This window comes from Trichosurus vulpecula, chromosome 3 (genome assembly GCF_011100635.1).
Source record: "Trichosurus vulpecula isolate mTriVul1 chromosome 3, mTriVul1.pri, whole genome shotgun sequence".
Taxonomy (NCBI): domain Eukaryota; kingdom Metazoa; phylum Chordata; class Mammalia; order Diprotodontia; family Phalangeridae; genus Trichosurus; species Trichosurus vulpecula.
This window is the reverse complement of record NC_050575.1, coordinates 178,264,908-178,292,891: the sequence shown is the minus strand read 5'-3', so window position 1 is coordinate 178,292,891 and position 27,984 is coordinate 178,264,908. Positions and strand designations below refer to the sequence as shown.

Genomic DNA, 27,984 nt, shown 5'->3' with positions numbered 1-27,984 from the left:
GGTCCTGGGTTGTTACTGTAAAATTATACATAAGCCAATTTCATCCTGCACATTCTCTTGCCTTGAGGCCACGTTATGTCTAACCTAGATAGATGAGAGCCTCTTACCCCATTGTAAAAGGCATCTAGGAACTGTAGGTGAACCGGTTTGATAGATAAAGACCAGGAGCAGCATCTCTTTAGGGCGGACTGGGTCAAGAAACCAATTTAGAGGATTGGAAGGCCTGCCCCCTGGTGGTAGCTGGAGGTAGTGTTTGGAAAGACCGTTAGGTTCAGTAAGCTAGTGAGTAAAAAGTACCCCCTCTTCTCAGGGATTCTAGGCCCAAACCCAAAGGGCTTCTGTGTGTTTGCTTCAGTCTTCCTTCCTCACCCCCTACTGTGCCTCCCATTCCCACCCCTGTAAATCCAGCAAAGGGGAAAGAAAGAGAAGCTATTTTTGTTTTTGTTTAAAAAATATTTTCAATAAAAAGAACATCCTAGATTTGGGGGCGATAAATATTAAAACCATGGTTTCCCCCCTAAAACATACAGGAAAGACTATTGTTTTCACAGCCTGGCAGACTTAGAAATGATATGAAAATACAAAACATACTTGAGAGACCAATAATTTTCTAGGGCTCGATTAGGGGATCAGTGGTTTCTTCCTGAAATGGCTGGCACAGGGGTGGAGAGTTGGGAGTGTTGCTAGAGACAGCCTGAGTTTGAGCAAATGGTTTTTACCTTACAAAAATATATCCATACAGAGAATATATTCCTCATTAAAGATTTTTCTTCCCGTGCAAGTCTGAGAAGGGTAGGGAGCTGTATATTCATTTATAAATTAATGGCCCTGTGGTCTCTTTCCTTACCCTACCTCCACCATAAAAAGTCTGCTCAAGTTGTTTCCCCAAGCAAAGTTATCAGGGTCTACGAGGATCAGGCTCAGAGCTCCAGGGAGGTATCTTCAGAGGCCTGGGTTCATCTGGCTCAAGGGTTGGATTTCTTTCTGATGGCCTCTTAGAATTTGGCACAGGACTCTAGGCTGGCTTGGATTGGAAGGGGGAATAAAGTGGACAAGAGCCTGGCTGGCTTCTAGCCCTCCCCTTGTAAGCCAGGTGTGAGACACTACCCATGTGCAGTAAAGAAGTGGGGGAAGGGAGTCCAGGGCCACAGAGAAGAGGAGGGTGGGGGTAGGGGTGGGAAAACAGGGAGCCTGACTGGAGGCTACTGTGGGGGTGGGGGAGGGAGTGCCAAAGCATTTACCCAAAAATGGTTAGTTAGAACTACCCAGTCCCTGCTGACCAGCATGAGAAAGAAAGACTTCTCAGCTCAGGGCTTGGGCAGAGCCTCTATTACAGGATCATTCTTCCTCCTCCCCCTTTCTCCTTAGCAATTTTTCTCTGCCTCCCCAGGGCTCTCTCCTTTTTTTATCCAGGGCTTTAAAGAGGACAGATGGGAGGGAGCAGGGAATGGGGATAGATAGTTTCTGTCACTTGGGCATGGCAGGATCTCAAAGCCACAAGAAATTACCACTAGGAAACTGAGGTGTGGTGGGGGTACTGTCCTGGGGACCTTTCTCTGGGGGAAGACACAACCTTAGCTTGAGTACATGTCTGTCTTACCTACTTCCTACCAGAATCCTGCTGCTCTAGGGACAGAAGTGGGTGTTGGGTAGTATTAGGGGCTTGGTCCTTGTCTTAATTTTTTAAACTACACTTAAACATGGAGATGGGTGGGGGGAGGCTAAAGAGAGGGAGGCCTTTAGGACTTCAACCCTCTACATCCCCGAGTTCAGTGTCACTATCAGCATGGTGCTGGCCTCAGCAAGGGCAATGTAAACTTGACACTTCTTTATACAGAGACTAAAAAAAATAATACTAAACCTTCCCTTCCTGGGGGGAGGCTGTTGGCCAGAAGACAGGACTAGAGGAGGGAGCATAAAGTGACCATTTAAAAAGAAAAGCAGCAGATTCTGCTGGTTAGGGCTGTCCTCCTGCCCTATAACACCCTCCACTGCCCCATTCTGCCCTGAGAGCCCTGGGGGTCCCTGTGAGGGGGTTCAGTAGTAAAAGAGGCATTGTGGTGTTGTGGAAAGAGCACTGGACTTGGAGTCAGAAGACCTGAGTTCGAGTCTCTGCTCTGCCACTAATTAACCATGTAACCCGGGCCAAGTCATGTAACTTCTTCGAAAGCCTCAGTTTCCTGAATTGTAAAGTGGGGAAAATACTTGCAATACCTACCTCCCAGGGTTGTTGTGAGGACAGCACTTTTGTAAACCATAAAGTGCTATAGAAATGGGAGCTGTTATTATTAACGAGAAGTCAGGCCTGAGGTTGTGAAGATAACTTGGTCCAACACTGTAGTACAGGTAGTGGGCAGTAACCTTAAGGGACAGAGGACAATTCTGTGTGGAAAAGCTTGAGGTTTCTCTAAGAGTGGGGGCACAGGCATAACTGCCCCTTTGGTCCCATTTTCCAAAGTGGCCAGATCTCGTCCCTCTAGGTGTTGTAGAGCTAAGAGTCTAGGCTGCCCTCATCCCTTCCATGGGGAGGGAAGGCTGCCCTAAGACTCAGAGGAGGATCTCGAGGTGCTGAGAAGCAGGGCTTTGTAGAAGGCTGAGTTCAGGAAGCGAGGGTAGGAGTCCCTATGCATGAGGGTGTAGATCTGGAGCTGGGCATCATCAAATGTATGGGATGATGGCTCTTGCATCTTTTTGTTGATGACCTCTCGTACCCTGGAGTCCAGGCTCACCTGAGTATGAGGATTATAGGTGAGCATGCACTCCCGGTACCCTGAGGTTTACCAGTAATGGGGGTTGGGGCTTACCTTCCCCAGAGGCCACAACACTGGTGGCCCCCTCTCCTCCCCTTCCCTCCCTGGGGCTAGGCAGTATTGCCCCTTCTAGGGATTCAACCTTACTGGCCTTTCTAGATTTCCCCCTGCCACCCTCCAGCTGACTCCACACTAGCAAAATGGGGAGATTAATTTTGGACTAGTCAGACCAACACTTGCCTCCCAGGGAACAGGCAACATTGGCGAAGCATCTGCCAGATGATGGCACCATCCATCCCATCACCCCAGTCCCTCTTTGGGGTAAACACAATGCCAAGCATTAGTGATGATCTTGGCCCAAGAAGGGTTAACCCTGTCCTGGAGTTGGGGATGGGCTTGGTGACTGTGGGGATGAGACAGAGGAATACAAGGACTAGGTAAAGAGGGTAGCTAGGTTGGGGAGGAGAGGGGGATACTGAAGTTATTGAGGGCTCTGGGGGCCCTAGGCCGCACCTCTTTGGGAGAGAGGATGGAAATATAGTCCTCGTAGATAAGCCGAGCCTTCTCATCGATGGCTTGCTTGTTGCCTTCTCCCTTGAGCTCCTCACAGGCCAGCCAGAAGAGCATGTTCTCCTCACTGTATTCTGTACGAAGGAACTCCCGGAACACATTGCGGCCAGCAGGATTCTTCATTAACTTGTCAAAAGACTTTGCCCAGCTCTGGACCTCCTCTTGGCTAGGCTTGGTGCTGCAAATGTGTAAGTCCATATGGAGGAGATAGACATTTGTGAGGGTATCATCTGACCTTTATTCTCCCATCACCAGCCTTCTCCACTCCCCTCATTCTCCAAAGCTATTTTGCTTGGAAAATTCTGAAATTCCCCTCAGAGCCAAAGTCAAGCTTCCTGACTGCTGAAACTTGCTAACCCTACTGTGAAGTCCCCCAGGGGAGAGAGCTTCCTCCATGATTGTGGGCATGTAATGGGAGGGAATTACCAAGTTTCACAGTTGGGAATGGTCTCCAGTCTGGTCTCTCTAGAGGTCTTCCAAGCCCGCTGCCGATCTTCATTCCTAACAGTGAGATCGAAAGGTAGTACCAGCACTCAGCACACTGATACGGTTACACTCACCCACCCCTATACCCCTACTCACGAAAAAGCACATGTCCCGATATAAGCATGTGGATTCAGACACATGCTTATATATATAGGAGCATGTTCTTAGTTATACATAGACACACTCAAGACATGTTGCACATATGTTCACACTTTCGGGCCCTCAACCTAGGCTCATACATCCTCACCTCTTCATATCTTCTGTAAATAAATACTCCAAGCAGGAAGGGGGAAGTTCCGGAACCCAAGACTGAGGCCCCACTTCCATAGGATTTCCCTAGAACTTGGGGTTCCAGGGAAGGAGAAAGCATGCCTTTCTGCCTCTGCCATCAGTAGGCTTTGATTCCTTCATCTGGCCTTGGCATGGCTAACCCCTTCTTCCTTAGCCTTCTCCTTCCCCAGGAACAAGACCAGGTTTCAGGCACCGAGTGAGAATCCCATTTTCTCTAAGAAAACTTCCCCAACTTATCTAGCCCAATGATCTTTTCTTTCCTTGGTATTTTGAAGTAGCTATATAACATGGCGTTATAGAATCTCAGGTCTGGAAGGGGTTTGGGAGATCATCTAGGCCTAAACTCTCATTTTAGAGATGGATAAAAAAATATTAACCGAAGAAAGAAGATGACTTGCCCAAGATCACACAGCTAGTAAATGGTAGTGATGGACTTCAAATCCATAGACTAGACCACATGATGTAGCACTTGGTCATGTCTTACTCTTTCCTTTAAATCTGCAAGATCCTGGTCTTCATTGATTGTCCCCTAATGATGCTGACAGTTGCCACTCCTCATCTGTTTCCTCAAGATTGGCCCAAGGACAGGTCCCCAATCTGTTCTTCCTGTTTTCTCAGGACTATCAGTTTACCAAGGGTGAGGATAGGGTCTATTTCTTCTTTGTCTCCCCCAACTCCTATCATGGCCAGGTATGGTGGCAAGAGGGACGAAGTGGTTCAAGAAGGAGCTGGATGGCTGCCACTTACAGATTCCTAAGGTCAAATGCTAATGAAGTGTGTTTTAACTACTGCATTGGCTTATTTGCTTTCCTGCTGTGCTATCAGTCAGGAGATCTGAAGGGTGAGTGAGCTGGGGTCCATCTCGAGATTATTGTTGTGGTTGTCAGGCCAGGGGTGAAGTGTTAGAGGCTGTTCTACCCAAAGGAAGAGGGATGGCTACCTGTGAGTGTGATCGTAATGACTAACAACCATTAAAGCCGTGGCCTCATGGATGTTGGAGGGTACCTGCCTGGGAGGTGCTGGTGTCAGGATGGCAGAACAACCCCATTCTAGATATTCATTTGTTAAGGCCACCACACATGCAGCGCGTACGCGCACACACACACACATATGCACACATGCAGATGCATGCACACACGTGTAGATGCACACATTTATGTACACAAACACATACCATGAACAGCTGCAGCAGCAGCACCAGCAGAAGCAGCAGGCATTGGGCCGGGAAGGAGCCAAAGGGGCTGGGTCATTTCGGGACATAGATGGGGGCCTGTCTGCCTCCTCAGGCCCTGTATGCTGAAAAACAAGAGTAAGGAGGCCTGGGGCCCTGCCCCAGTGTGTGGTTCCCCCCAATCCCAGGGTTGATCCTTCCCAATGTATGGATTTTCTCAGACTGGGCAGCTCATCTTTCCCACTTTCTCCTTATTCTCTGCATCCCAAGGGTATGTTGTAACCACTTCCCTGAAAGGGCAAATTGAGGTCAAGGTGTTGTTCTCTCACCTGCTTCCCAGCCTCATCAGCTGTCGGCATGAATGGGCTGTATTTGTCCCTAGTGCTCCTTCCACTTTGGGCCCCAACGCCCGCACTCTTTGCTTAGACGTCCTGGGGAAAAGTAGAGAAATGGGCTTAGTATTGACCTTCCTTACTGAACTCTCCTTTGCAGAGGAACCCTCTTGGAATAAGGACCTCTACCTCTCCCCCAAGCACAGAATTTCCCCCTTCAGCTTCTATTCCTTTTCCTTACAGGGAAAATGGACATGTTATAATGAAAGGAGAGCCTGGCCTGGATTTGCAAAGCGGGCCACTACTTCTCCTTTATTACAGCAAACTCTCAATCCTAGCCTGGGCCACCCAGCCAAGAATGTGATCGGCCTGGCTTCCCAGAGATAAGGAGAAGGCACTCTGGGCTCTGCTGTTTTGGTTATCCTATCATTCCCTCCTTCACGGATCTGAATAATTCAGAGTGGACCACACCTGACCCAGGATTGGTCTTGTGGAAGAAGGAAGGGACCACATAACCCTTCCCTTCTCTCTCCCTCCTTATGACTGTTCTTTAGAAGTGACTTCTGGTTACTCAGCTCAGGCTCTTGAGCTTTGAATGACAAACAGTGCTTAGGTGGGGTCCCCGATGTCCTCTCAGTGCCCGCTCTCCCATTTTCCTTTCTCTAGAAGCTATGACATGGTGAAAAGGCAAGATGCAAATAGAAAGCAACTGATGTATGATTAGTAGTGAAAGGAGAGAAGAGAAAGGAATAGATGAGAAGTAGCTGGAAGTTAGAATGCCTACATCACAGTGAGTATCGTGTGGATCAGGAGATAACATATGTGAAATGCTCAGCTATAAAAGTCAACTATTATTTTTCAGGAGAGCTCCTCAGACAACTGAGGACAATCACTGCAATTGGCGGGGGGGGGGGTGTTGACTAAAATCTGCTAATTGTAAATCAGAGGCACCTGACTAGCACTAGGTATCAGAAAAAGCTGAAATGCCCCAGAAAAAGGTGGGAAACATCTAAAAAAATCTAGGAAAAAAATTTTGCTCAGAATTCCTTCCCACAATTCCTCTTTCCCCTCAACCCCCTCAAGCCTGAGGCTGTCAGGAAGAGTCAGCAGCAAAAGCCACACTGGAACATGGTATCTCAGTTTCAGCAGGTAAGGAGAACAAAGGGAGTGTTGTTATGGATAAAATGTGAGCTAGTCTCATTACAACAGGTGAGAAGGCTGGAGCAATGCCTGTCTGTCTACTCTTCAGTTATCATAAAGAATAAAAGGATCGAAGAAACTCTTCAGGGGAAGAGCAAAAAGAAGCCAGAGAGAGGCAAGAGGCAACCTTAATCAGTGTCAAAAGGATAAAAGAATGTGACAGAGAAGGATGGGAAGAAGGACCATGGCAGGAAGCTTTTCCCATAGAAGGTGAAGCAGTGCTCCACTGAATGGTGATAAGGACATATAAGAGGTGCTTCCAGGAAAGGGGGCCAACCAGTACTGGCCATAGGGAGAAGAGAGGAGTCTTAATAGCTAGTGACTCCTTCCTGAGGGCTGTCAAGGTGGCCACAGGTCAGCCTGATATAAATAACTGAGAGGTGTTATGACTTATAGACCATCAAACTTGGAAGGGACCTTAAGAGATCATTTTACTGAATCTCCTCATTTATAGGTAAGAACACTGAGGTTTTGAGGTTACACTACTTCTGAAGGTAACACAGTATGTGAACCTGGTTCTTATGAACTTTCCTGAAGCTATTCAGACTTGATGACCACTATTCACTTTTGGTGATTTGTGTAGAGATAAATGATACTGACAGAAGGACCCTTTAAAGCACCACTTGGGATTATGGGGTTCTGGGCAATAGTTAGGGGCAATGTTTTCATCATGGATGCAGATTAAAGGTAAGAATGGTGGCCAGGAATGGAGAATATCTAAAGAGGACTGGTAAACTACATAATTTCTTGCAGATCTGTTCAGGAGGGCTTTAAATTTAAACTAGAGAGGGAGGTGAAAAAGCTGTTCATATTATTTACCAAGGCAGCTAATAATAATAAATAATAATCTAGGCACTTTACAAATATTATCTCATGTGATCCATTCAGTAACCCTGGGGGTGGGGGCAGTGGGGGAGACAGGCATTATTATCCCACTTTATATTTGGGGAAGTTGAAACAAACATGTTAGGTGACTTGTCCAAGGTCACACAGTTAGTACGTATCTGAGGCTGGATTTGAACTTGGGTCTTCCTGACTCTGGGCCCAGTACACTATCCACTGCACCACCTCACTGCCCTATGTACCATAAATGCCACTTGACCTGCAAGTGTAACACAGGAAGAAAGGACGGGTAATTTGACAACATCAAAAGCAACAGCAATAAAACACACATAAAAAATATGTAAAATAAACATAATGAACTAGAGATGATGACAGCGGGATCAGTGAGAGCTTTTCTTTTCGGCTGACTTGCTCTGTAGGATTTTAGACTTGGTGGTTTGCAGCTCAATGATCAGAATATGGCTATGAAAGGTTACATTTTATTCAAGAGGATCAGACTAGGAAAGAGGGAAGGGTCAGTAGCTTGGTAATTCAAAAATGTGGGATCCTATGTGGGAATGCATGTGTCTGCGGGGAGGAAGCCTGGTGGGGAACACCTGTGTGCTGGTCAAAGGAGGAAGAAGCCGGTGATACAGTGTGTATGATACTACAAGCTACTAGGCCAGCTGTATGATGCAGACGGTGAGTTTCTGACAGAGGACCTGAAGACATGGAGGCAGTATAGAGCTCTAATGGGGGATTTCAACCATTTAGACAATTAATTCAAAAGGGGTTAAGAATTGATTAAGCTCTACTGTGTGCACAGTACCATGTTGGGTACTGGAAGGAGTGGTGGTGGTGGGTGATGGACAAAGCTTAGAGAAGACAGTGTCCCTACCCTCATGAAACTTAAATGTAGGAGGGCAACATGGCACAAACATACACAATCATACATGATAGATGCATTGGAGAGTTGTAAAACAGTGTTATATGAGATTTGAGGTGAAAGGTTATTACTGACCATCGGGCATTAGGGAAAAGCTTCATGGAGGAGGTGGCATTTGAGTGGGGCTTTAAAGGATGAGGAAGGAGGGAGGAGGGAGGAGGATAGAAGGCCTTCCATGGGTAGGGTAGGTCAGCCCACTAGTGAAAGAGATGCAGGAGGAGGGGTTAGAGAAGTAGGAGAAGCAGGATGATGAGGCATCTTTGAAACCAAGGCAGTAGTGAATGAACAGTAATGAGATCTGCAAAGGGAGATTTCGTCTTTCTCCATATTTCTCATCTGGCTGCACTATTTTGGTTCATCTCTGACTAACTTCCCCACCATCCTACCCTGCTCCCTCGCCACTGCCCCAGTCGGGTCCCTTCTCCTTCCCCCCACCCACTTTTTAGCTTCCTTTTTAAATGTTGTTTGCTCCAATTAGACTGTAAGCTCTTTGAAAGCAGGGTCTATCTTTCTTTTTTTCATATTTGTATCCCCAGCACTTTGCATAGTGCCTGGCAAATAGTAGGCACTTAATAAATGTTTGTTGACATTGAGAGGCAAAGGAGTAGTAGACTAAAAAAAAGATCATTGGTTTTGGTGATTCAAAGGTCATCAGTAACATTGGAAAGAATATCTTTTGTTGAATGTGTGTGTGTGTGTGTGTGTGTGTGTGTGTGTGTAAGACAGAAGTTGCAAGGGGTTGAGGAGAGAATGTGTAATGAGAAAATAAAAGTGTCAAGTTTTTTTTTTAAAGAAATTTAGCAGTAAGGGGAGGACATGGTAGCTAGACAGGGGAGAAGGGTCACTGGAAAGTTTTTTAAGGACTGGGGAGACCTGAACATGTTTGGAGGCAAATGGAAAAGGGCCACTGGAAAGGGGGAGACTGAAGATGCAAGAATGAGGGGGTCTGACTAAGAAAGCAAGATAAACAAGAATACTGCCTTCTGAAAGCTGTGGGGGATGTGGAATGGGTGGTGATGCTGAGGAGTTTTAAGGAATGGAGGAGAATGAGGGAGTTCATAGCAGATGGCCTTAATCTTCTCAGTGATGCAGGAGGCTAGGGTCTTCTGTTCTATGTATAGGAGGAAGGATAGAATTTGGGGGAAGGGAAAGGAGAGAAGAAAAAGTTTGCACCAGACATTATGGGGAATGAGATAAACAACAGGTAAAGTTAGGCCCAGCTGAGTTTATATAACAAATTTGTGATGGGAGAAGTCAGCTGAATTTGGGGATTTTCTTAAGTAATTCTCAGCAGCTGTATTGGAGAAATCACTGAATCTCAGACATGGAAGGGACCTCAGAGGCCATCCAGTTCAGCCCATACCAGAACAGGAAAACCCAAGACAACGTCCCTGACAAACCTTTTATGGGTTCAATGATAATTTCTACATAGACTACCCCCGAATCTATACAGCCATCCCTAATTCCCTATGTGCTGTCTTGCATCACCAACTCTCTGCTGGCTATCCTTACCTGGATAGCTCATAGGAAATTAATGTGTCCAAAATGGAGCTCATTATCCTCTCCTAAATCCACCCCTCTTTCAAACTTTCTAATTTCTATCATATTCTAGTCATCCAGGTTTATTCTTCTTTTTCTCCTCCCCTCCATAGCCCCCATTCAATTAGTTGGCACTACCTCCACAAAATCTTTCACATTTGTCTCTTCTCTATTTCCCATTTGTTACCCTTGTCTGGACTATTTGAAATAGCTTCCTAATTGGCTTTTCTGCTTCCTGTTTCTTCCTCTTTCCAAACCATCCTCCACACAGCTGCCAAATGAACATTTCTAAGACATATGTTCCAGATGATGCCTATTGAAATACTTCAAAATGGCTGTCATATCTCCACAAGGCTTCTTTTCTTCAGGCAAAACACCCCTAATTCCTTCAACCAATCCTTGTACCTAATGATCTCCATTTCCTTCACCATCCTGGTCACCTTCCTTTGGATGGGTTCCTGTTTGTAGATGTTCTTTCACAAGTGTGGTACCAAGTTCTGAACACCATAATCCAAATGTGGTCTGACTAGGACAGCACCGATCTAGCCACGTGGGATAGGATTTAGCATCAGAAGGCATGAGTTTGAATCCTACCTTATTTATTATCTGAGACACCGTAGGCAAGGTCTCTCTGAGCCTCTGTTCTCTGACAAAAAAATATTCAGGGTTAGGTCTAGATAATCTTTGAATTCTCTGAACTGGAAGTCTCTTCCATTTCCAAGAAACTTAACTCTTGATATTGGCCTCTCACTGTAGCCTGAGATTGCATCTACTTTTTTGGCTGCCTCATTCTCTTAACTTCTATTAAGCTTGAGGTCAACTAAAACCCTCAGATTTTTTCCCACAAAGCTGTTGTCTAGACACACTTCTCATATCCTGTAATCATGCAGTTGATTTTTTTTAACCCCAATGTAGGACTTTACATTGTTGCAATTACATTTTCTGATTTGATTTAGCCTATCTTTCTAGCTAATTTTCTTTGAATCTTGACTCAAAGCTCAAGGCTCACATCAACTGCAGATGTTATCTATGTCTTCATGCAAATCAATGATAAAAATACTGAACAGCACAGTGACAAGGACGAGATACTTGGGACTCTCCAACTGACCTCAAATAAGAGCTAACTTTTCTTCAGGTTTGGCTAATCAATCAGTTCTAAATTTACCTAACTGTATTATCTAGCCTATAATTCTCTATCTTGTCCACAAGTCTTTCTCAAATGCCTTGTTGAAATCTAGGCATCTTATATTTCTATGGCATTCCCATGGACTATCCTCTGTCAAAAGAGGAAATGAGGTTCATCAACCATGGCTTGTTTCCAATGAAGCTATTTTGACACTTGGTGTTCAATATTCTCTCTCTTAGAATTTTGCCGCAAATTGAAGCCACGGTTTAAGGCTTATTAGAAGAATTTACCCTCTTTCTTATTTTGTAAATGGTGACATTTGTCTATTCCTAATCCTAGAGTGACACTCTAATTTTCTGTGGGTTTTGAAAGATCATTGACAAAGATTCAGCAATCACACCTGGAAATTCATTCAGTCCCCTAGGATATAGTCTTTTGATTGTTCTTAGCATTCATTATCAGCCTGAACGCATTCTGAATTTTAGCAATCCTGAAACTCTTTTTACAGGGTGACATCACTCTTTCTGTATTCATTCTCACTTACTTGCCCTTGCTTATAGCAAGATTAAAAAATCTTGGTCAGTGAACTTTCTATGTATCCACTTTAGTGTTCCTAGACAGCTTCCCCTTTTCTTCCTTACTGAAATTGTATCTTCAGAACTGCATTCTTGAGAGCTTTCTACCCCCTGAGTATCACGGGAGCCTACTTATTCTTTCCCTAAAATCCTTGAAGTTCATTCTTCCCAAATTTAGGGTGGTTGCTGTTCACTTGTTGTCTGGCTCTTTGTAACCCCGTTTGGAGTCTTCTTGGCAAAGATACTGGAGGTGTCTGCCATTTCCTTCTCCAGCTCATATTACAGATAAGAAAACTGAGGCAAACAGAGCTAAGTGACTAATTTAGGTTGCAATTAGACTATTCCCAAGTTTTCTCTCCTTGTCTATGAAGAATTACTTTCTCCCAAGGTTCATGTCATTTTTTTTTTAAATTCTAGCAACTAGTTCTTCCTTATTGGTCAGAATTTAGTCCAGAATAGCAGTTCTACTTCTTTTCTTCCACATTCTGAAGTATGAAATTATCATTAAGGCATGTCAAGAATATTGCTTTTGGCAGAGAGAACAGCATGCTGGAGTGGAAAGATCACTGGATGGGGATTTGGAAGACCTGGGTTGGGATACTGCCTTTGCTGCTTACTGTGGGACTTTCTATTCAAGTCACTTGACCTCACTCTGGGGTTTGGTTTTCTCATCTGTAAAATGAGGGAAATTCTACTAGATAATTTCTAATATCCTTTTTTAGCTCTAAATCCTATGATTCTATGAATCTATGTCTGGGGAGTTATCCCCCATCCCTACAACCATATTTCCAAGTAAGATTTGAGATCTTTCCCCAACATCCTTGGCCATTTTCTTCTCCTGGCCTAGTCATCTGATGTAAAATCCATTACTGCAAGATAGCAAAATAGTGCATCTGTTTCTCCTTCCAAGTTCAGCCTAGACCTAAGTCTGAACAATTGGATGGTAAGGATTACTCAGGGCTGAGAATTCACAGAGCTACAATAATAGAAAGTCAGGGGAACAAGGTATTCTAGAGTAAGAGGGGAAGGAAGGGAATAATTATTTATATAGTGCCTGGTACTGTGCTAGGCACCTTATAAATATCTCTTTTGATAGTACTAATTTGATAATAGTTGGTAAAACATTGAAATGAAACCATTTTGGGGGTAATGGACTGAGAGATGAGGATGAATAAGGGTACTGGAAGTCACAGTGAAGGCAAAGAGCTGGTTTAATGAATTGGAGAAGTGGAAGGATAGGTTCTGTTACATTTTTGATAGATAGTGAAGGTCTAATGTACGTAAGAAGTAGGATGACAAAGTTCATTGCCATTAAGGAGGCAAGAAGTCAGGTTGTTGTAGGGGTGATGAAGAGAGGCATGCAAAGACTGTGGATCAGGTGTGCCAACATAGGGTTCTGTCCAATGCATGCCCAGGGTTATCAGTATGAATATGTGAAGGGGAGGAGGACCAAACCTTGATATTAGATTAACTGAGAAAGTTGGGGAAGTGATCTGAAGGCCAACAGATGACAGCAAAATGAAGAGAAGGCGGTAAAGATGGATTATATAGACCTCAAAAAGATGGAAGAAGAATGAGCTGAAAGCAACACTAGAAAGCAAGGTGAATGCTCAACTCTCTCCCTGGCCTTGTCAATCAGTTAGGGTGAGCAGAAAAAGTAGCCTCCAGTATAAAATTACAAGTGATGTGGTAACCTTGGGGGAGATGCACATTACAGTTAAAGCCAGAAGATGCAAACATGTTAGTTGAATGTTTGAGTAGATGGGAATCTGTTGAGAATACACCACTGTTGGAGCTCTCTGCTAAAAGCAGAGGAGATAAACTCTTAACTTCTCTTGCTGATAATTTCATCTTTCAGAAGGCAAGAAACAAAGAGAAGTTTTTTTTTAACTAGTTATTAATGCACAAGAAGGGGCAGGAAGGTGTTATAATGGATAGAGCACTAGGCCTGGAGTCAGGAAGACTCATCTTCCTGAATTCAAACCTGGCCTCAGACACTTACTAGCTGTGTGACCCGGGCAAGTCACTTAACCATATTTGCCTCAGTTTCCTCATCTGTAAAATGAGCTGGAGAAAGAAATACCAAACCACTCTAGTATTTTTGCCAAGAAAACCCCAAATGGGGTCATGAAGAGTTGAACATGACTGAAATGACTGATGCACAGGAACTTGGGGAGGAGACACAGTCAGTTCATCTTAAGAGTTAATAATTGATAGAAAGTAAAGCTTGATCCAATCTGATGAACAACCAAGCTTTTGGGAAAGCAGACTTCAAAGGTTCAAGGAAAGGATAGATAAGGGAAGTTGGTCCAAAATGGATCAGATATCTTTGGGACAAATTCTGAGAACATAAACACATTATTACAATGAGAAAGTAAAGGGGGGCATTTATAAAGATAGATTGGAAAATGGCTGAAAAATTATGACACGTGAATGAATAGTATTGTGAAGTAAGAAATACCAAATATGAGGAATTCAGAGAAACATGGGAAAATCCACATGAAATGATACACAGCAAATAAGCAGAACCAAGAGAACAATTTACACAATGACTACAATGTGAGTGAAAAAAACCAAGAGGAAGTTAAACTTTGAGTAACAGTAACAAAAAAAATAACAACAATAAAGGTCTTAGAGAAGAGGTAGTGAAACATGCTTCTATCACGGCAGAGAGGTGGGATTCTGTGAGTACAGATATTTTATACTTTGTCAGTCAAGGTCTGGATATTGGGTATTTTTATTGAATGTTTTTCTTTGTCACAAGGGAGGGTTTAATCCGAGCAGTGGTGGGAAATGACTTTGAGGTCAATAAAAAAAGGTATCAATAAAGCATTTAAAAATTAAAAGACTGATGTGGATGTACAGAGAGATCACTGAACAACTTAGATTCTTAAGACATGTTTATAAGATTGAAGCAAGGGCAAGGGACTGCAGACGAACACAAACAGTGGCATGGTCCTGTTAAGAAGAGTGGCAGGAATCCAAAATCTAGAACAGGTCAACTGATGCTGGCAATGGATGCCAGACTCAACAAGAAGAGCATCTTTTAAAAAGCTAAGCTGGGGGCAAGAAAAGATACAAGAAAACACTTAGGGTGGATGGGTCTATGATAATGAATGACAGAGACAAAAACAGAGCTGCTCAACTCTATCTTCCACCCTGGTCAGATCATTTCTGGAGTTTTGTGTTCAGTATGGTGCCCTAATCTATGCAGGCCACTGATAAGATGGAGGGCATCCAGAGGAGGGTAGCCAAAATAGTGAAAGGCATCAAGTCCATGTCACATGAAGATGTTGCTGTTGAGTCATTTCAGTTATGCTTGACTCTTCATGACCCCTTTTGGGATTTTCTTGGCAAAGATGCTGGAGTGGTTTGCTATTTCCTTCTCCAGCTCATTTTACAGATGAGGAAACTGAGGCAAATAGGGTTAAATGACTTGCCCAGGATCACACAGCTAGTAAGTGTCTGAGGAATTCATGAAGATGAGTCTTCCTGATTCTAAGCCCAGTACTCTATCCATCGTGCCACATAGCTCCCCACACAAAGATAGGTTGAAGGAATTGGGGATGTTTAGTTTTGAGAAGAGAAAAGGTAGAAGTATGATATGTGTCCAGGTACTTGAGGGCTGTCATATATAAGAGGGATCAGTAGTGTTCTGTTTGGCCCCAAAAAGCAGAACCAGGAGTAATGGATGGAAATGGCAAAGAGGCAAATTTAGGTTTGATATCAGAAAAAACCATCCTACTGGTGAAAGGTACCAGAAATAGACTGGGCCTCCTCAGGAGGAGGTTTTCCCCTTCATGGGGATCTTCAAGTAAAGGCTAGAAGATTATGCTGGGACTTGTCAGGAATGTTCTAGTGGGGATTCCTTTTGGGTATGGGCTGGACTAACTGGTAGCTGAGGTACTTTCCAACTCTCAAATTCTGTGATAATTCCTATTTTGCTTCTGTTTTCTCTGACAATGAGAACAATTCTTCAGATCATGAAGAAAATGATGACTTAGGGAACTGATATGGAAGTGTAGAAATAGGAGGAGAGTACCAATCTGCTCTCTCTGAGTTCAACTTGTCAGATCAAGATGAATGCCATCTTAGGGTACAAAAGGACTTATGGATATGATTGCTGAGTTCCTCCAAAGACTGAAAGGTGTCAGTGATATGGCTGGATAAGAAATGGGCATCTTCCTAGTGTCTCACTCTTTCCTTTTCTAAAGATTAAAAAAAAGAAAATTCCTTTGGTCATCTTTTCTAGAATTCTGCCAAGACTAAAACTCAAGTTCATAGGCTTATCAATGAAAAATCTTAAACGTTCTCAAAATTGGGACATTTACCTGTATCTTGTCCTGCTGCACCACTGCCACTCTTTGCTATTTTCATCCAGGACACGTTTTGCCAGACAGACCTTTTTGATAGGGTTATTGGGCTGGTAGGTCAGAAGAATGCCATATTATGTTTGGATTTCAGCAAGACATTTGATGAAGTCCTTCATCCTATTCTTGTAGACAAGAGTGAGAGATGAGGATCTGATAATGGTTCAATTAGATAAGATACATTAAAACTCCCCCCTTTTTGCCTCCCCCTCCCCAAGTGGGGATTAATGGATTGATGTTACAGAATCTTGATCCAAAAAGATCCCAACAGATTAGAGAAATGGATTGAATCTAACAAGGCAAGATTTAATATAAACAAATGTAAACTTGGGTTTATACTTGTAAACTTTTCAATTTGGGTTGAAAAAAATCAACTGTGCAAACACAGATTAGGGGCAGTGTGGACCAACAACAGACCAAATGAAAAGGATCTGGGGGCTTTAGTGGATTGCAAGATCAACATGAATCAAAAGTAACATGCTAGCCAACCAGTACTGGTTCAGAATGAGGCAAATGACAGTCTGATAGTACTTTGCTTTGGTCAGGCCACATTTAGAATTAAATTAATTAATTAATTAGATTAATTCTGGGTACCACATTTGAGAAAGAGAGACATTAGCAAGGTGGACTGCATCTGAATTAGATTGATTAGGAAGATAAGAAGACTAGAGACAAGGCCAGATAAGGAATGACTGAAGGAAGTGGGAGTGTTTTGCTTTGAGAGGTGAAGATTTAACATGATAGCTGTCTTCTAAGTAGCTGAATTAAATCTGTGCTACTTGGTCAGAACTTAGGTGCATTAAATAGACATTATAGGGAGGCAGGATTCAGGTTAATATAATGAAGCACTTGTTGACAATGAGGTCTGTCCAAAAATGGAACTGGCTGCCTTGAGAGGTGGTAAGCTCATGGTTACTGAAAGCGTACAAATAATAGTGAGTAGTTTTGCTGACTTAGTCTTTTTCTGCATACCTTTGACTTCTGGGTCAGTTTTTTACACAGGATGCTGAGTCCCTAAGCCTCCCTCTCCTTCTCTTCCCTCTTCCACCCTCAGGTTAGCAATATCTCACCCTAGGCCCTTTTTGTCACCTTCCAGATAGTGTCAGCTTGGAGCCCTGGGGAGAGGGGACCCAAAAATCTGTTTGTTCCCTTGTACCTTGTTCCCCACCTCTGACCAAATCCCATTCCTTTCTGAATCTCTATGGAATTTCTTTTGGCTTGGTGACTGGTCCCCTCATAGCTCCTGGGTGTTCAGGTGGATATACTTTACTCAAGAGGGCCAGTTATAACTCTAACCTGAGAATGGGATGCTTTGGATCTCTTTATGGTGAGAGGTCACCTCCCTCAAGGAGACTTCCCAGATTCACCCAGATGATTCTCCGATCTGACGTGCCCCTCAATTGATATATCAAGGTTATTATTTGATAAATATAGATTATAAAGTGTACTTTATGCTGCCACCCCTCCCCCCCCATCAGCCTGAGATCTCTCTAGAGCTTCTGGGACTATATCTCCGCCCTCCCCATGGGTTTGCTCAGTCATTTCTCTGCCGGAAACCCGGAAGAGAGGGTTGTTCCTCTTCCACGTTTCCTGCTCTCTCAGCCCCTCCTAGATCCTATTTTGGGGAGGGAAAGCTGGGGGGGGGGTCATATTAGCCCTAAGGAAGCCAAAGGAGAGTGGGGTCATGATAGAAGGGGCCGGGGAATGGGGTCGCCAAACATATTCCCTCCTGTTCTCATTCTGGCCCTTCTGCCTCTAGTTTTCAGAGGCTGGGGTAGGGGTGGAGTGTGGAGAGAAGGAAGGAGTGGGGCCCAGCTGCTTTTAGTTCACTGTTTCTCAACAGTCCCAGGAAGTTGCCGACCATCTACTATCCTCAAAGGATTGAACCTAAGAAAGTGAGATGGGTTGTAATGTAGAATTATGCATGAGGACAAACCCTGGTCAGGCATTCTTTCTATGAGATGGGGGAGGCTAGACCACAAGAGCTTTTCCCTTAGGGGTTTTGAAAAGAGTAGTCAAGGGGATGGATGAAATGACTTTCTTTCCATCCCTAGGGCTCAGGCCTTCTCCCTTAGGTAGGCCTGTGTTGGGCTCCCAGACCCTGATGGCCTCTCTCCTTCCCTTGACTGGCCCCTGACCACCCCCTCCCAAAGTCCTCTGTTTGCCCATCCTTACCAGGATCCCTGTTTCTTCACCAGTTACCCCCTGCTAGTGGAGCTAGAGACATCCTATGCGGGGGCGGGGACTTGCTAGGTTAGGGGAGGGGCCCAGGGAGCTGGGGCATCCGGGTTGAGCTATGGTTTCTTTTTAAGGCTCCTCCACAGTGATTCCTAGCCGGGCTCAGCCCTGAAATCTCCCCTCCCTGGGCTCCTAGTTTGCATAATCTGGGCCACGTGCCTGCTTTGACTTTATCTTCCCACCTTTCCTTCTATTATGAGCTCCCCTCATCCTCGAAGAATAGGGGCCTGAGAAGGGGACAAATAGCTCAGACAGAAGATCTCTTCACTTTCCAGGTCAATCTGCCGGCAAGGCACAAGCCACCTGTGGGGTCCATGGGCAACCCAAGTTTTAATTCTGGGTAGTGAAAAGAGGCCAGCCTGGGTCAACACTAGCATGGATTAACCAGCTGTTGTTGAGTCATTTTTCAGTTGTGTCTGACTCTTTGTGAGCCCTATTTCGGGTTTTCTTGGCAAAGACACTGAAGTGGTTTGCCATTTCTCTCTTCACGTCATTTTATAGATGAGGAAACTGAGGCAAATAGGGTTAAGTGACTTGCCCAGTGTCACACAGCTAGTAAGCATCTGAGGCTGGATTTGAATTGAGGAAGAGGAGTCTTCCTGACTCCCACTCTATCCCCTGTGCCACCTAGTTGCCCCGATGATCCATAACACAACCAAAAATGGGTGAACAAGTGAATTCAGAGGCTCGTCAGTAGGGGATCACCCGGATGCTCTGGGGCAGGCAAATCTAAGATGACCCAGTCAACTGGAGCCCTGGAGGGAAATTTTCATGGGGCTAGACTTGGGTGTGGCCATAGCTCCCTTTGTGACTCTAGCTTCTGTTTTACCCAGATACCTGAGTTTTCAGCAAGGCTCCGAGAGAGACTCAAAAGGGCTGGGGAGACCTGCAGTCACATCCCAGCAGTAATTGTCTGGGATTTTGTATCTTGCTAGTGAAATAGAGCCATAAAACAAATGTTTGCCCTGATATGTTGCTCTGAAAGGTAGTTGATATGGTATCCCACATGGGAATAGCAAGTCTGGGGCTCCAGCTGATGGGCAAAGTGAGGCAGGCCAATGTGAGTCCTCAGAGTTGTCTGAATATTAACAATGAAAGAATATCTCAATGTAGGATACTTAGGTCCTGGTGTCCTGAATCCTATCGAGGGACAGAGATTGGGGGAAATATCAGAAATGTCAGGAACATAGAGATATTGGAGCCCAAGTATGCCTCCTGCCAGTGTCCTCATTGCCTCATTGCTGGGGTACCTGGCTCAGGGAATGAAGTCAACTCCCTCTAGAGTGGATGGTCGAGGTACAAGATTGAGTTCTCTGGAGGACAGACAGTGTTCTGGGCAATTCTGGTCTATCCCCCTAGTACAGATCAGGTACCCAGATTTACCTCCTGCTGACTTCCTCGTTCTTTAGAGTCCTTTTCTCCACTTACCCCACAACCGCACTGATTCAGCATCACCTCTCTTGGACTCTTGAAATAGCTCCCTAACTAGTTTCCCTCCCTCCAGTTTTCCTTCTTTCCAATATACCCTTCACAGAGCTGCCATTTTGATATTCTTTTTTTAAAAAATAGGTTAAGTATTTATTTTTAGTTTTCAATATTCATTCCATACGTTTAATTTTTCTCCCCCTCCCTCTCCTCCTGCTCCCCAAGACAGCATAAAATCTGACATAGGCTCTACATATACATTTATTTTCATATTCTTAAAAGTATGTTTCACCACATTACTACCCTCCTCAATAAGCTTCAGTGGCTCCTTGTTATTTTTCAGGATAAAATGCAGACTTCTCTCTTTGGCATTTAAAGCCCTTACTTTAATAATTTGGTTCCAGACTGTCGTCCCAGACTGATTATACATTTCTCCCCCTCATACATTTTAATTATTTTGGTCAACTACCTTCTTCACTGTTCACCGTGCAAGACATTCCATCTCCTGCCTCATGTGCCTTTGCATAACCTGTCCCCCTTGCCTGGAATGCCCCCCTTCTTCCTTGGCATGGTAGCTCCCTTCAAAGCCCAGCTCCTAACCCTTCCATAAGAGGGTTTTCCCATTCCTCCCCAAATTATTTTTGCATTTATTTGCCATACCACTGTCAATATAAGCTTCTTGAGGCAGCAGGCTGTTTACTTTTGTCTCTGTATCCCTGGTCTCTAGCACAGAGCCTGTGACATATGAAGGATTTGATAAATGCTGTTGATTTGAAGTGGGGGCAGGGCTGAGCCCAAGTGTTTGGCTGCCCACCATGAGACATATATATATATAATGTATATATATATATATAATATATAATATATTATATAGGTATATATATATGTATATATTATATATCTATATATATATATATCTATTATATATACTATATATATATATATTATATATATATATATATTATATATATATATATATATATACTGTAGCCCTAGGAAGTGATGGGGCCAGATGTATGAATATTCTGTGCCAGCCATGGTGCTACAGCCCAATGTCCCCCATCTGTCTCTCACTAGCTCTGCTCACCATTCCTCCACTTCTCCCTGTCCCTATTCATTATCTTCCTTTCTCCTTTTCTTTCTCTGATATGTTTTGTTTCCCTCTCCTCATCTTCACCTGGTTTCTTGTCCTGTTCATGATGTTCTCTTTCCTTCCCAGACCCACTCTCCATTCAATTAACCCCTTCATGTATCCCTCTCATTCCATGGGCTAACTCCATAAACCTCCTTCTCATCTCTGACTTGCTCTTCAACTCCCTTTCTTTGGTTCTAAATGCCTTCTATCTGGTATCCTGCTGGCATCTCAAACCTCACGATTTCAAAACTAAGCTTATTATCTATTTTCCAAACCAATTCCTTCTTCCTGTCTCTGTCAATGGTGCCCATCAACTTCAGTTACCTTGGAGTCTCTGATCTCCCCCCCCAATTCCCCTACCCCTTGCCTTCTCCTACATCTAATCAGTGGCCAATCTTCTTAATTATCTATCTCAGTCTCTCTTGGATCATTTCTCTACTCTCCATTCCCACTGCATCATCCTAATTCAGGCCTTCTTTACCTTTGTTCCCCAACAAGTCTTCCTGCCATATTTTCTCCTCAATTGGTCAGTAAGCATTTAAAAATGCCCTACTATGTGCCAGGCACTGTGTTAGATGCTAAGGATACAGAGACAGGCAAAAGACAGTCCTTGCCTTCAAAAACCTCACAATCTAATGGGAATAGACGATAAGTAAACAATTATGTACAAACAAGCTATATGCAGAAAGGTTTCTTGTTGAAGGTTGGATTTAGTTGGGACTTGAAGTCAAGGGACAGGGATGAGGAATGGAGAGCATTCCAAGCATGGGGAATGGCTATCAATCACATTCCTGCTGAGGGAACTCTTAGGTGTTTGAGCTTCAAGCGACCTTTTAGGAATCATCATCCAACTCCTTCATTTTAGAGTTGACAATACAGAGACCCTCAGATATACAAATAAAGTGACTGTCCAAGGTCATACAAAGTAGTAGGAGACAAGGGCAGATGTGAACATAGGTCTCTTGATTCTGAATCACAGCCCTGAATTGCCCTCAGCGCCTGCAGAATAAAGTGCAAATTTCTTAACCCGCCATTCAAGGCGCTCTCCTGTCAGGCCTCAACTGAGCCTTCTAGTCTTATCTCATGCTACTGCCTTCCCATAGTCTATGCTCCATATGATCCAGACATGTCCTCAATTCCCTCATACACTTTTGTTCATGCTATCCTATGCCTGCCTATGTTTTCACTTACTAAAATCCCTAACCATCCTTCTAGACCCAATTCAACAATGTGTTTAGTCATTTGAATAGTGTCTGACTCTTCATCCTATCTGGGGTTTTCTTGGCAAAGATGCTGGAGTGTTTGTAATTTCCTTCTCCAGCTCATTTTACAGATGGAAAACTGAGGCAAATAGGGTTAAGTGACTGCCCAAGGTCACATACCTAGTAAGTGTCCAAGGGCAGATTAGAACACAGGTTGTCCTGACTCCAGCTCTATCCACTACACCACCTAGCTGCCTAACTCAGCAATAATAGCTAGCTAATTTTAAGGTTCACAAAGCCCTTCACCTGCATTTTCTCATTTGTACTTCAAGTAAGGTTGGTGCTTCAGGTATCATTGCTTCCGTTTTGAGACTATCACTCAGAGTGACTTTCTATGATCACAAAACTGGCGACAGAGGCTCTCTGACTTCAAGTCCAGCATGCTTTTGGTTTATCACACAATCTTTCCAAATGCCACCTTCTCCATGAAGACTTCCCAGTTGTCACAACTAGTCTCTCTATTCTCTGATTTCACAGAACTGGGATATCATCCACGTTCACCTCCGCACATAGTTGTGTCTATGTATTCTTTTCTGGAGGCCGGGGGCCTATAAGTTCTCCATGCACATAGTCTGAGTCTTATCCTCTTGTCTCCTCCTAGGATGGGACCTCCAGGATCATGGAGTTTAGGGTCTAGGTTGACCTGTCCATCACCCTAGACTGTGACCTCCCGAAGGCAGGGATTGGGTATTTTCTTATCTATAACCCCCAGCTGATGTGCTCCTGGATTTTGGGGCTCAGGGTGTTCCTCCTTAGACTGTGAGTTCCCTAAAGGAAACACCAAGCTCTTGTTTCTTCTTGTTTTTTCCCCTAAACGTGAGCATCCTAGGATCGGGTCTGCTCCTCTATAATCCTTCAGTTGGTTAAATGCTTCCTGAGGGCAAAGCCTGAGTCTCCCTCCTTCTCCAAACTTCCAGAGGAGAGGGTCTAGGTCTGTTTTTCTTTCACCCCCACAGGTTATGAACTTACTGAAGCAGAACCTGGGTCTTATTAGTTCTATCTTAAGTGCCATGTCAGTAAATGTCTGGCTGACTGAACTGAATTGATCTTAAAGCCAAATCAGTTTTCTATACTGAGACACAGCTAATTCTAAGGTATCTCTCCTTGCCTGGGAAGGCCTTACTTGTTCTTGGGTAGCAAATCACTCCAACTTTTTGCTCAAATCAACTCAGGCCCTGGCTGGGCTGATGGCTAAGTTTAGCTCTTCCTGAGCCCACAGGATGGGGGGTGGGGCCTGGATTTAAACTTTTGGGCCCCAACAATTCTAAAAGTACCTCTAAATTGTGAAGGGAGAGAATATGCCCTAAGATCTCTGTCACAACCTGAGCCTGGTTAGGAAAATTATTATCCACTAGAGGTGGTGTCATTGGTTATTGACCCAACCTCTGGAACCAATGGCTCCATGGGGAGGGGGAGTTTAGCCAACTGACTGCCCTTAATCAGGCTACTCTAGGCTCCTGGAGCATTCTCTATCAGAGGCTGACAGGACCCCAATCGATCTTTCCTTGAGGAATCAAGAATCCACGGACTGGACGGAACTCAGAAAACAATCTTGGCCAATATGCGATCGAACAGAAATCCCCTCTATAACGTCCTTGACAGGCAGCATCCTTGGCATCTAGCCTCCTTGCTGAAGACCTGGAAAAGGAAACACACGACCTCCTGAAGCAGCCCCTTCTACCTTTGAAACAGCTCTAATCAATAAGAAGCTTTTCTTTTTCTTCTGATAGCTCTTCGAATATTGAAGACAGCTATCATTCCCTTCTCACATCCCTGTAGCCCCCAGTCTTCTCCAAGTTACGCATCATTTCCTTCCAATAGCCTTGTATGGCTGGTCTCTAGTTTTGCTACCCTGGATACTCTCTGCACCCCATCAAATTCATCTTTGACCTTTCTAAATGTGGCACTTGGAACTGAACATATAATACTCAAGTGGTAATCTGACTACAGAAGAGAATATGACTATCGCCTCCTTTATCCATGGTGCTTAAGCTCACAGCTTTTTGGGTTAACATGTCCCATGGTTGACTTGATTATATTGACTATGCAGTTCACAAAAATCCCAAAATCTTTTCATAGGTATTAGTATCTGACCATGAGTCTTCCATCTTATAACTGTACATAATGCAGTTTCTTTTCAAATGCAAGGAATGACCTGAAATCCTGGATGTTGTATTAAACAGTCTGACCTTCTGCAGATGGGCTCTGATAGTGGTGAGGATCCAAGGACAGATTTTTTGTCTGTTCCCTCTATGCTTTGCTCAGTGTTTCTCCCACAAAGTGGAGCAGTGGAGGCTCCTGGCTGAAACCCCAAGGAGGGCCTGGCTCTGAAAGCTGCAGCAGGGACAGAGGCATCCTCCATCCCAGGTCTGAGGTGGATGTGGATGGGGAGAGAGAGCCTGCTCTCCCACAGGAGGGTTCTCTGAGTGACATCAGCAGCATGATTGGGATCACAATTATATACCATCAACCTGACCACAAGGGCTCCCTGGGTAAAATCACTGCTCCACTGGGTAACAGTACTAGTCTAATGATATAACACAATCAACCTGACCACAAAGTGTCCCTGGTAAAAGTACTGATCAGATCATTCAAGGTCCCTGCATTAACCCTTCTGGCCTGACCAAAAGGTCCTGGCAAATCAGGATGGGAAAATCTCCCCAGAGAATTACTCTCATACCAGGGGAGGTTTTGGCTCCAAACAAGGAAAAAGAAAATTCCTAGAGTCAACGATGTCCAAACAAAATCGTAAAATGTGACAGGCCTGGGAGGACTGTCCCCCACTGGGCTCTGGAAACTGAGTTCCGGCTGCCCCTAGGACACTTGGGTTGGCTGTGACTGTCTGATACTGTCCTCAACTGCCCTTGAGCTCCTTCCCTATACAATAGCTGCCCCCTCCTGAAGGACCCTGAGATATGTCTACTGTACAGGACACAGATCTTATCCTAGCTCTCCCCTCAGAGGGCTTTTGGTAATCCACATAACCCAACTCGATCTCTGCTTTATTGTATCCCTTTAGCACCTAAGCTTAAACTATGTTTTGAGAGTGAGGGCTCGAAGCGAGGAGGGCTGTGTCGTTTTCCTTAGGCAGCTCTCCCCAAAGGCCTTCCACCCTCATTCAGCCCACACTAGAGTCAAGGGGAAGTTTGTCCTGTACAGAATTTGTCTTGTGGGGACCTGTGGGTCCCTGTAGGATATTTCTCTCTCTCTCTTCTCAACTTCCCTATTTCAATTGAGGGCACCACCACCCTTCAAGTCACCTAGGTTTGCAACTTGGCCTCCATTCTTCACTTTCTCTCACCCCATATATTGGATCAGTTGCCAAATCTTGTGATTCTACCTCCTCAACTTCTCTCTCATCCCTTCCTTTCTCTTCACTAACGTGGCCACTACCCTATTTCAGAACTTTCATTGCTTCTTAACTAAATTACTGCAACCACCTCCTACTTGATGTCTTGTCTCTCATCTCTTTCTTCTCTGAGCCACTCCCACAGAGCTAATAAAAGATATTCCTAGACCGAAGGTCTGACTGTATCACTCCTCAGCTCAAGAAGCACTAGTGGTTCCCTATTGCCTCTAAAATAAAATCAAACTCCTGTCTGGCATCTAAAGTCCTTCAACAACCTGTCTCCTGTCTACCTTACCAGGCTTATGATACACTGCTCCCCTTTATGGTCTAGTTCCATTAGAAATCTTGCTCTTTTTCCCATACCATATCCCATCTCCTTTGCACAGGCTGTGTCCCATGCTTGGAATGTGTATGTTTCCTTCTCATCTCTGCCTCTTAGAATCTAGTTTCCTTCGGGCCTTGGCTCAAGGGCCCCTCCTCTTGATCTTCCCTCAGCAGATAGTGCCTCCCTCCCCAATATCCTGTATTTATCTATTTTATATAAACAATAAGGGGCATATGTCATAACTCCCAATAGAACAGTAAGCTTCTTGAGGGAAGGGACAAGACTTGGCACTTAAGGGGCACTTAATAAATGCTTTCTTGTGCGCTGGTAGATTTAAACTGTAAGGGACATTAGAAATCATCTAATCCACAGACTCCATTTTACAGAAGAGGAAAATGAGGTCCAATGAGGGCCCAATGTGACTGGCCCAGGAATACCCAGGTAGGAGGTAAGCAGAGGCAAATTTGAGCACACATCCTCTTGATTCCATATCCAACATGCTTTTCATTACACCATGCTGCCTCTTATGTGGATTGAACCGAACAGGCTAGGAACAGATCAAGGGAATACTCTTTCTACCCCCTCCCCCTTCTACCCCTTCCCCAAGCATCCCCCGTTGGGGGATGGGGCAAAGATGTGATCCACATCAAAGCAGAAATACAGTCCAGCATAATTAAGGTGATTGAGGAGGAGAGAAGCTTAAAGAACAGAGCAGTTCTGCAAAGAACCCCTGGGGCTTCCCTGGAAGTGGGGATCCAGCCTGTCAGCTCAGGCCATAAAGGCACTCAAGCTGTAGGCACTGAGTGCAGTCTAGAGGAAGCCAACACTTCCTGCCAATGGGGAAGGGCACCATGTCTTTACAGTAGGGAGTGGATGGGGTAGACCCTTAACTCTTCCACCTTGGACATGAAGCTGACATTTACTCCCCGGAGATGGTGAATTATTGGTGCCCCGGACACCCCCCACACCAACTTGGTGGAAACGAAGTAGAGCCTGGTCTCCTGGAGGTTCTGAACCCCTGCTTCGGGGATGGGGAGGAATCTTGTCCTCCTGTCCCACAGGTAGAGGCTGGAGGTAGTGGGCTGCGGACATGGGAAGCCCGGAAACCTGGGGCCTCACTGCACCCCTTTTGTGCAATCACTTCCGACCCAACCGCAGAAAAGGGAACCTGTGACCAGTATGTAGCAACGCCCTGCCCTTCCCTTCCCCGTTGTCCCCTCTCTACTATGCCCCCTCCCGTCCCGCGCAGACCCTCACAGAATCCTTCCCTTTTCCCTGCAGCAGCCCCCTCCGCCTTGCCCAAGATCTTCCCCTTTCCTCTCCAGACTCCCACTGGGCCCTCCCCGCCCAGTGCAGACCCCCCCCCCCACTTCCCATCCTTCTACAGACACTCCCACAGGCCTCTCTTTCTTTCCCTGCGACCCCCACAGGACTCCTCCCCCTCGGCCCTGCAGACCCCCACCGTTACTCTTCTTGCAGACTCCCCCTCCCCACCCCCCCACCCGCCAACAAACACACGCGGGGCATGAGCACGGATAGGCAGATCTGCACTCACCATCGGGGAGTCCACAGCCTCGGCCTGCGCTCTTTTCCCGTTCAGGGGTCTCTCAGTCTTTCTTCAGGGTCCCTGTGTCTCAGGGTCTCTTGTGTCTCCCTTAGTATCTCTGTCTGGGGGTGCCTGCGTTGTCTCTCAGCGTCTCAGGGTCCGTGTGCTCTCGGGGTACGTGTCGCAAGATCTCTCAGGGTTACCTTAGAGTCTTTCAGTCTCGGAGTCTCAGGATCTCGGGATCCCGGGCTCCCAGCGGCGCGGACAGAAGGCTCCGGAGTCGCCCCCGGGGCTGGGAGGAGGGGGCTGGGGGGCTCACTGCGCAGGCGCCAGGGCTGCCACCAGTGACTTCCCAAAAGCGACGGAGCCGAGACTTCCTTACCACTGGGGGCCCCCGCCCGCCCCCGCCCCCGCCTCCGCCCCCGTCCCGGCCCCCGCCCTAGGACTCACTTTGCAGGCCTCCTGGGGACGGTAGCCCCGGAGTTTCTCATTCTCACCCGCCCTCCCCCAGGCCTGGAGGGGCTCG

General features: G+C 45.2%; 1 protein-coding gene across 4 annotated transcripts; it reads right to left on the bottom strand.

Moving 5' to 3' along the window:
- Positions 1-447: 447 nt before the first annotated feature.
- On the bottom strand, positions 448-27,763 carry RGS19 (regulator of G protein signaling 19). Of its 4 annotated transcripts, XM_036752840.1 has the most exons (8): positions 27,468-27,710; positions 16,140-16,303; positions 10,702-10,753; positions 5,598-5,699; positions 5,272-5,393; positions 3,747-3,821; positions 3,264-3,498; positions 467-2,729 (listed from the first exon to the last, which is right to left on the bottom strand). In XM_036752840.1, exons 4-8 carry the CDS (start codon positions 5,625-5,627, stop codon positions 2,541-2,543), a joined length of 651 nt encoding a protein of 216 aa, XP_036608735.1. In that variant the 5' UTR covers positions 5,628-5,699; positions 10,702-10,753; positions 16,140-16,303; positions 27,468-27,710; the 3' UTR covers positions 467-2,540. The 4 variants fall into 4 exon arrangements, with proteins under 4 accessions (XP_036608733.1, XP_036608736.1, XP_036608735.1 ...); XM_036752838.1 differs by lacking the exon at positions 10,702-10,753 and having other exon boundaries at positions 448-2,729; positions 27,468-27,763; XM_036752839.1 differs by lacking the exon at positions 10,702-10,753 and having other exon boundaries at positions 16,140-16,298.
- Between the last annotated feature and the right edge of the window lie 221 nt (positions 27,764-27,984).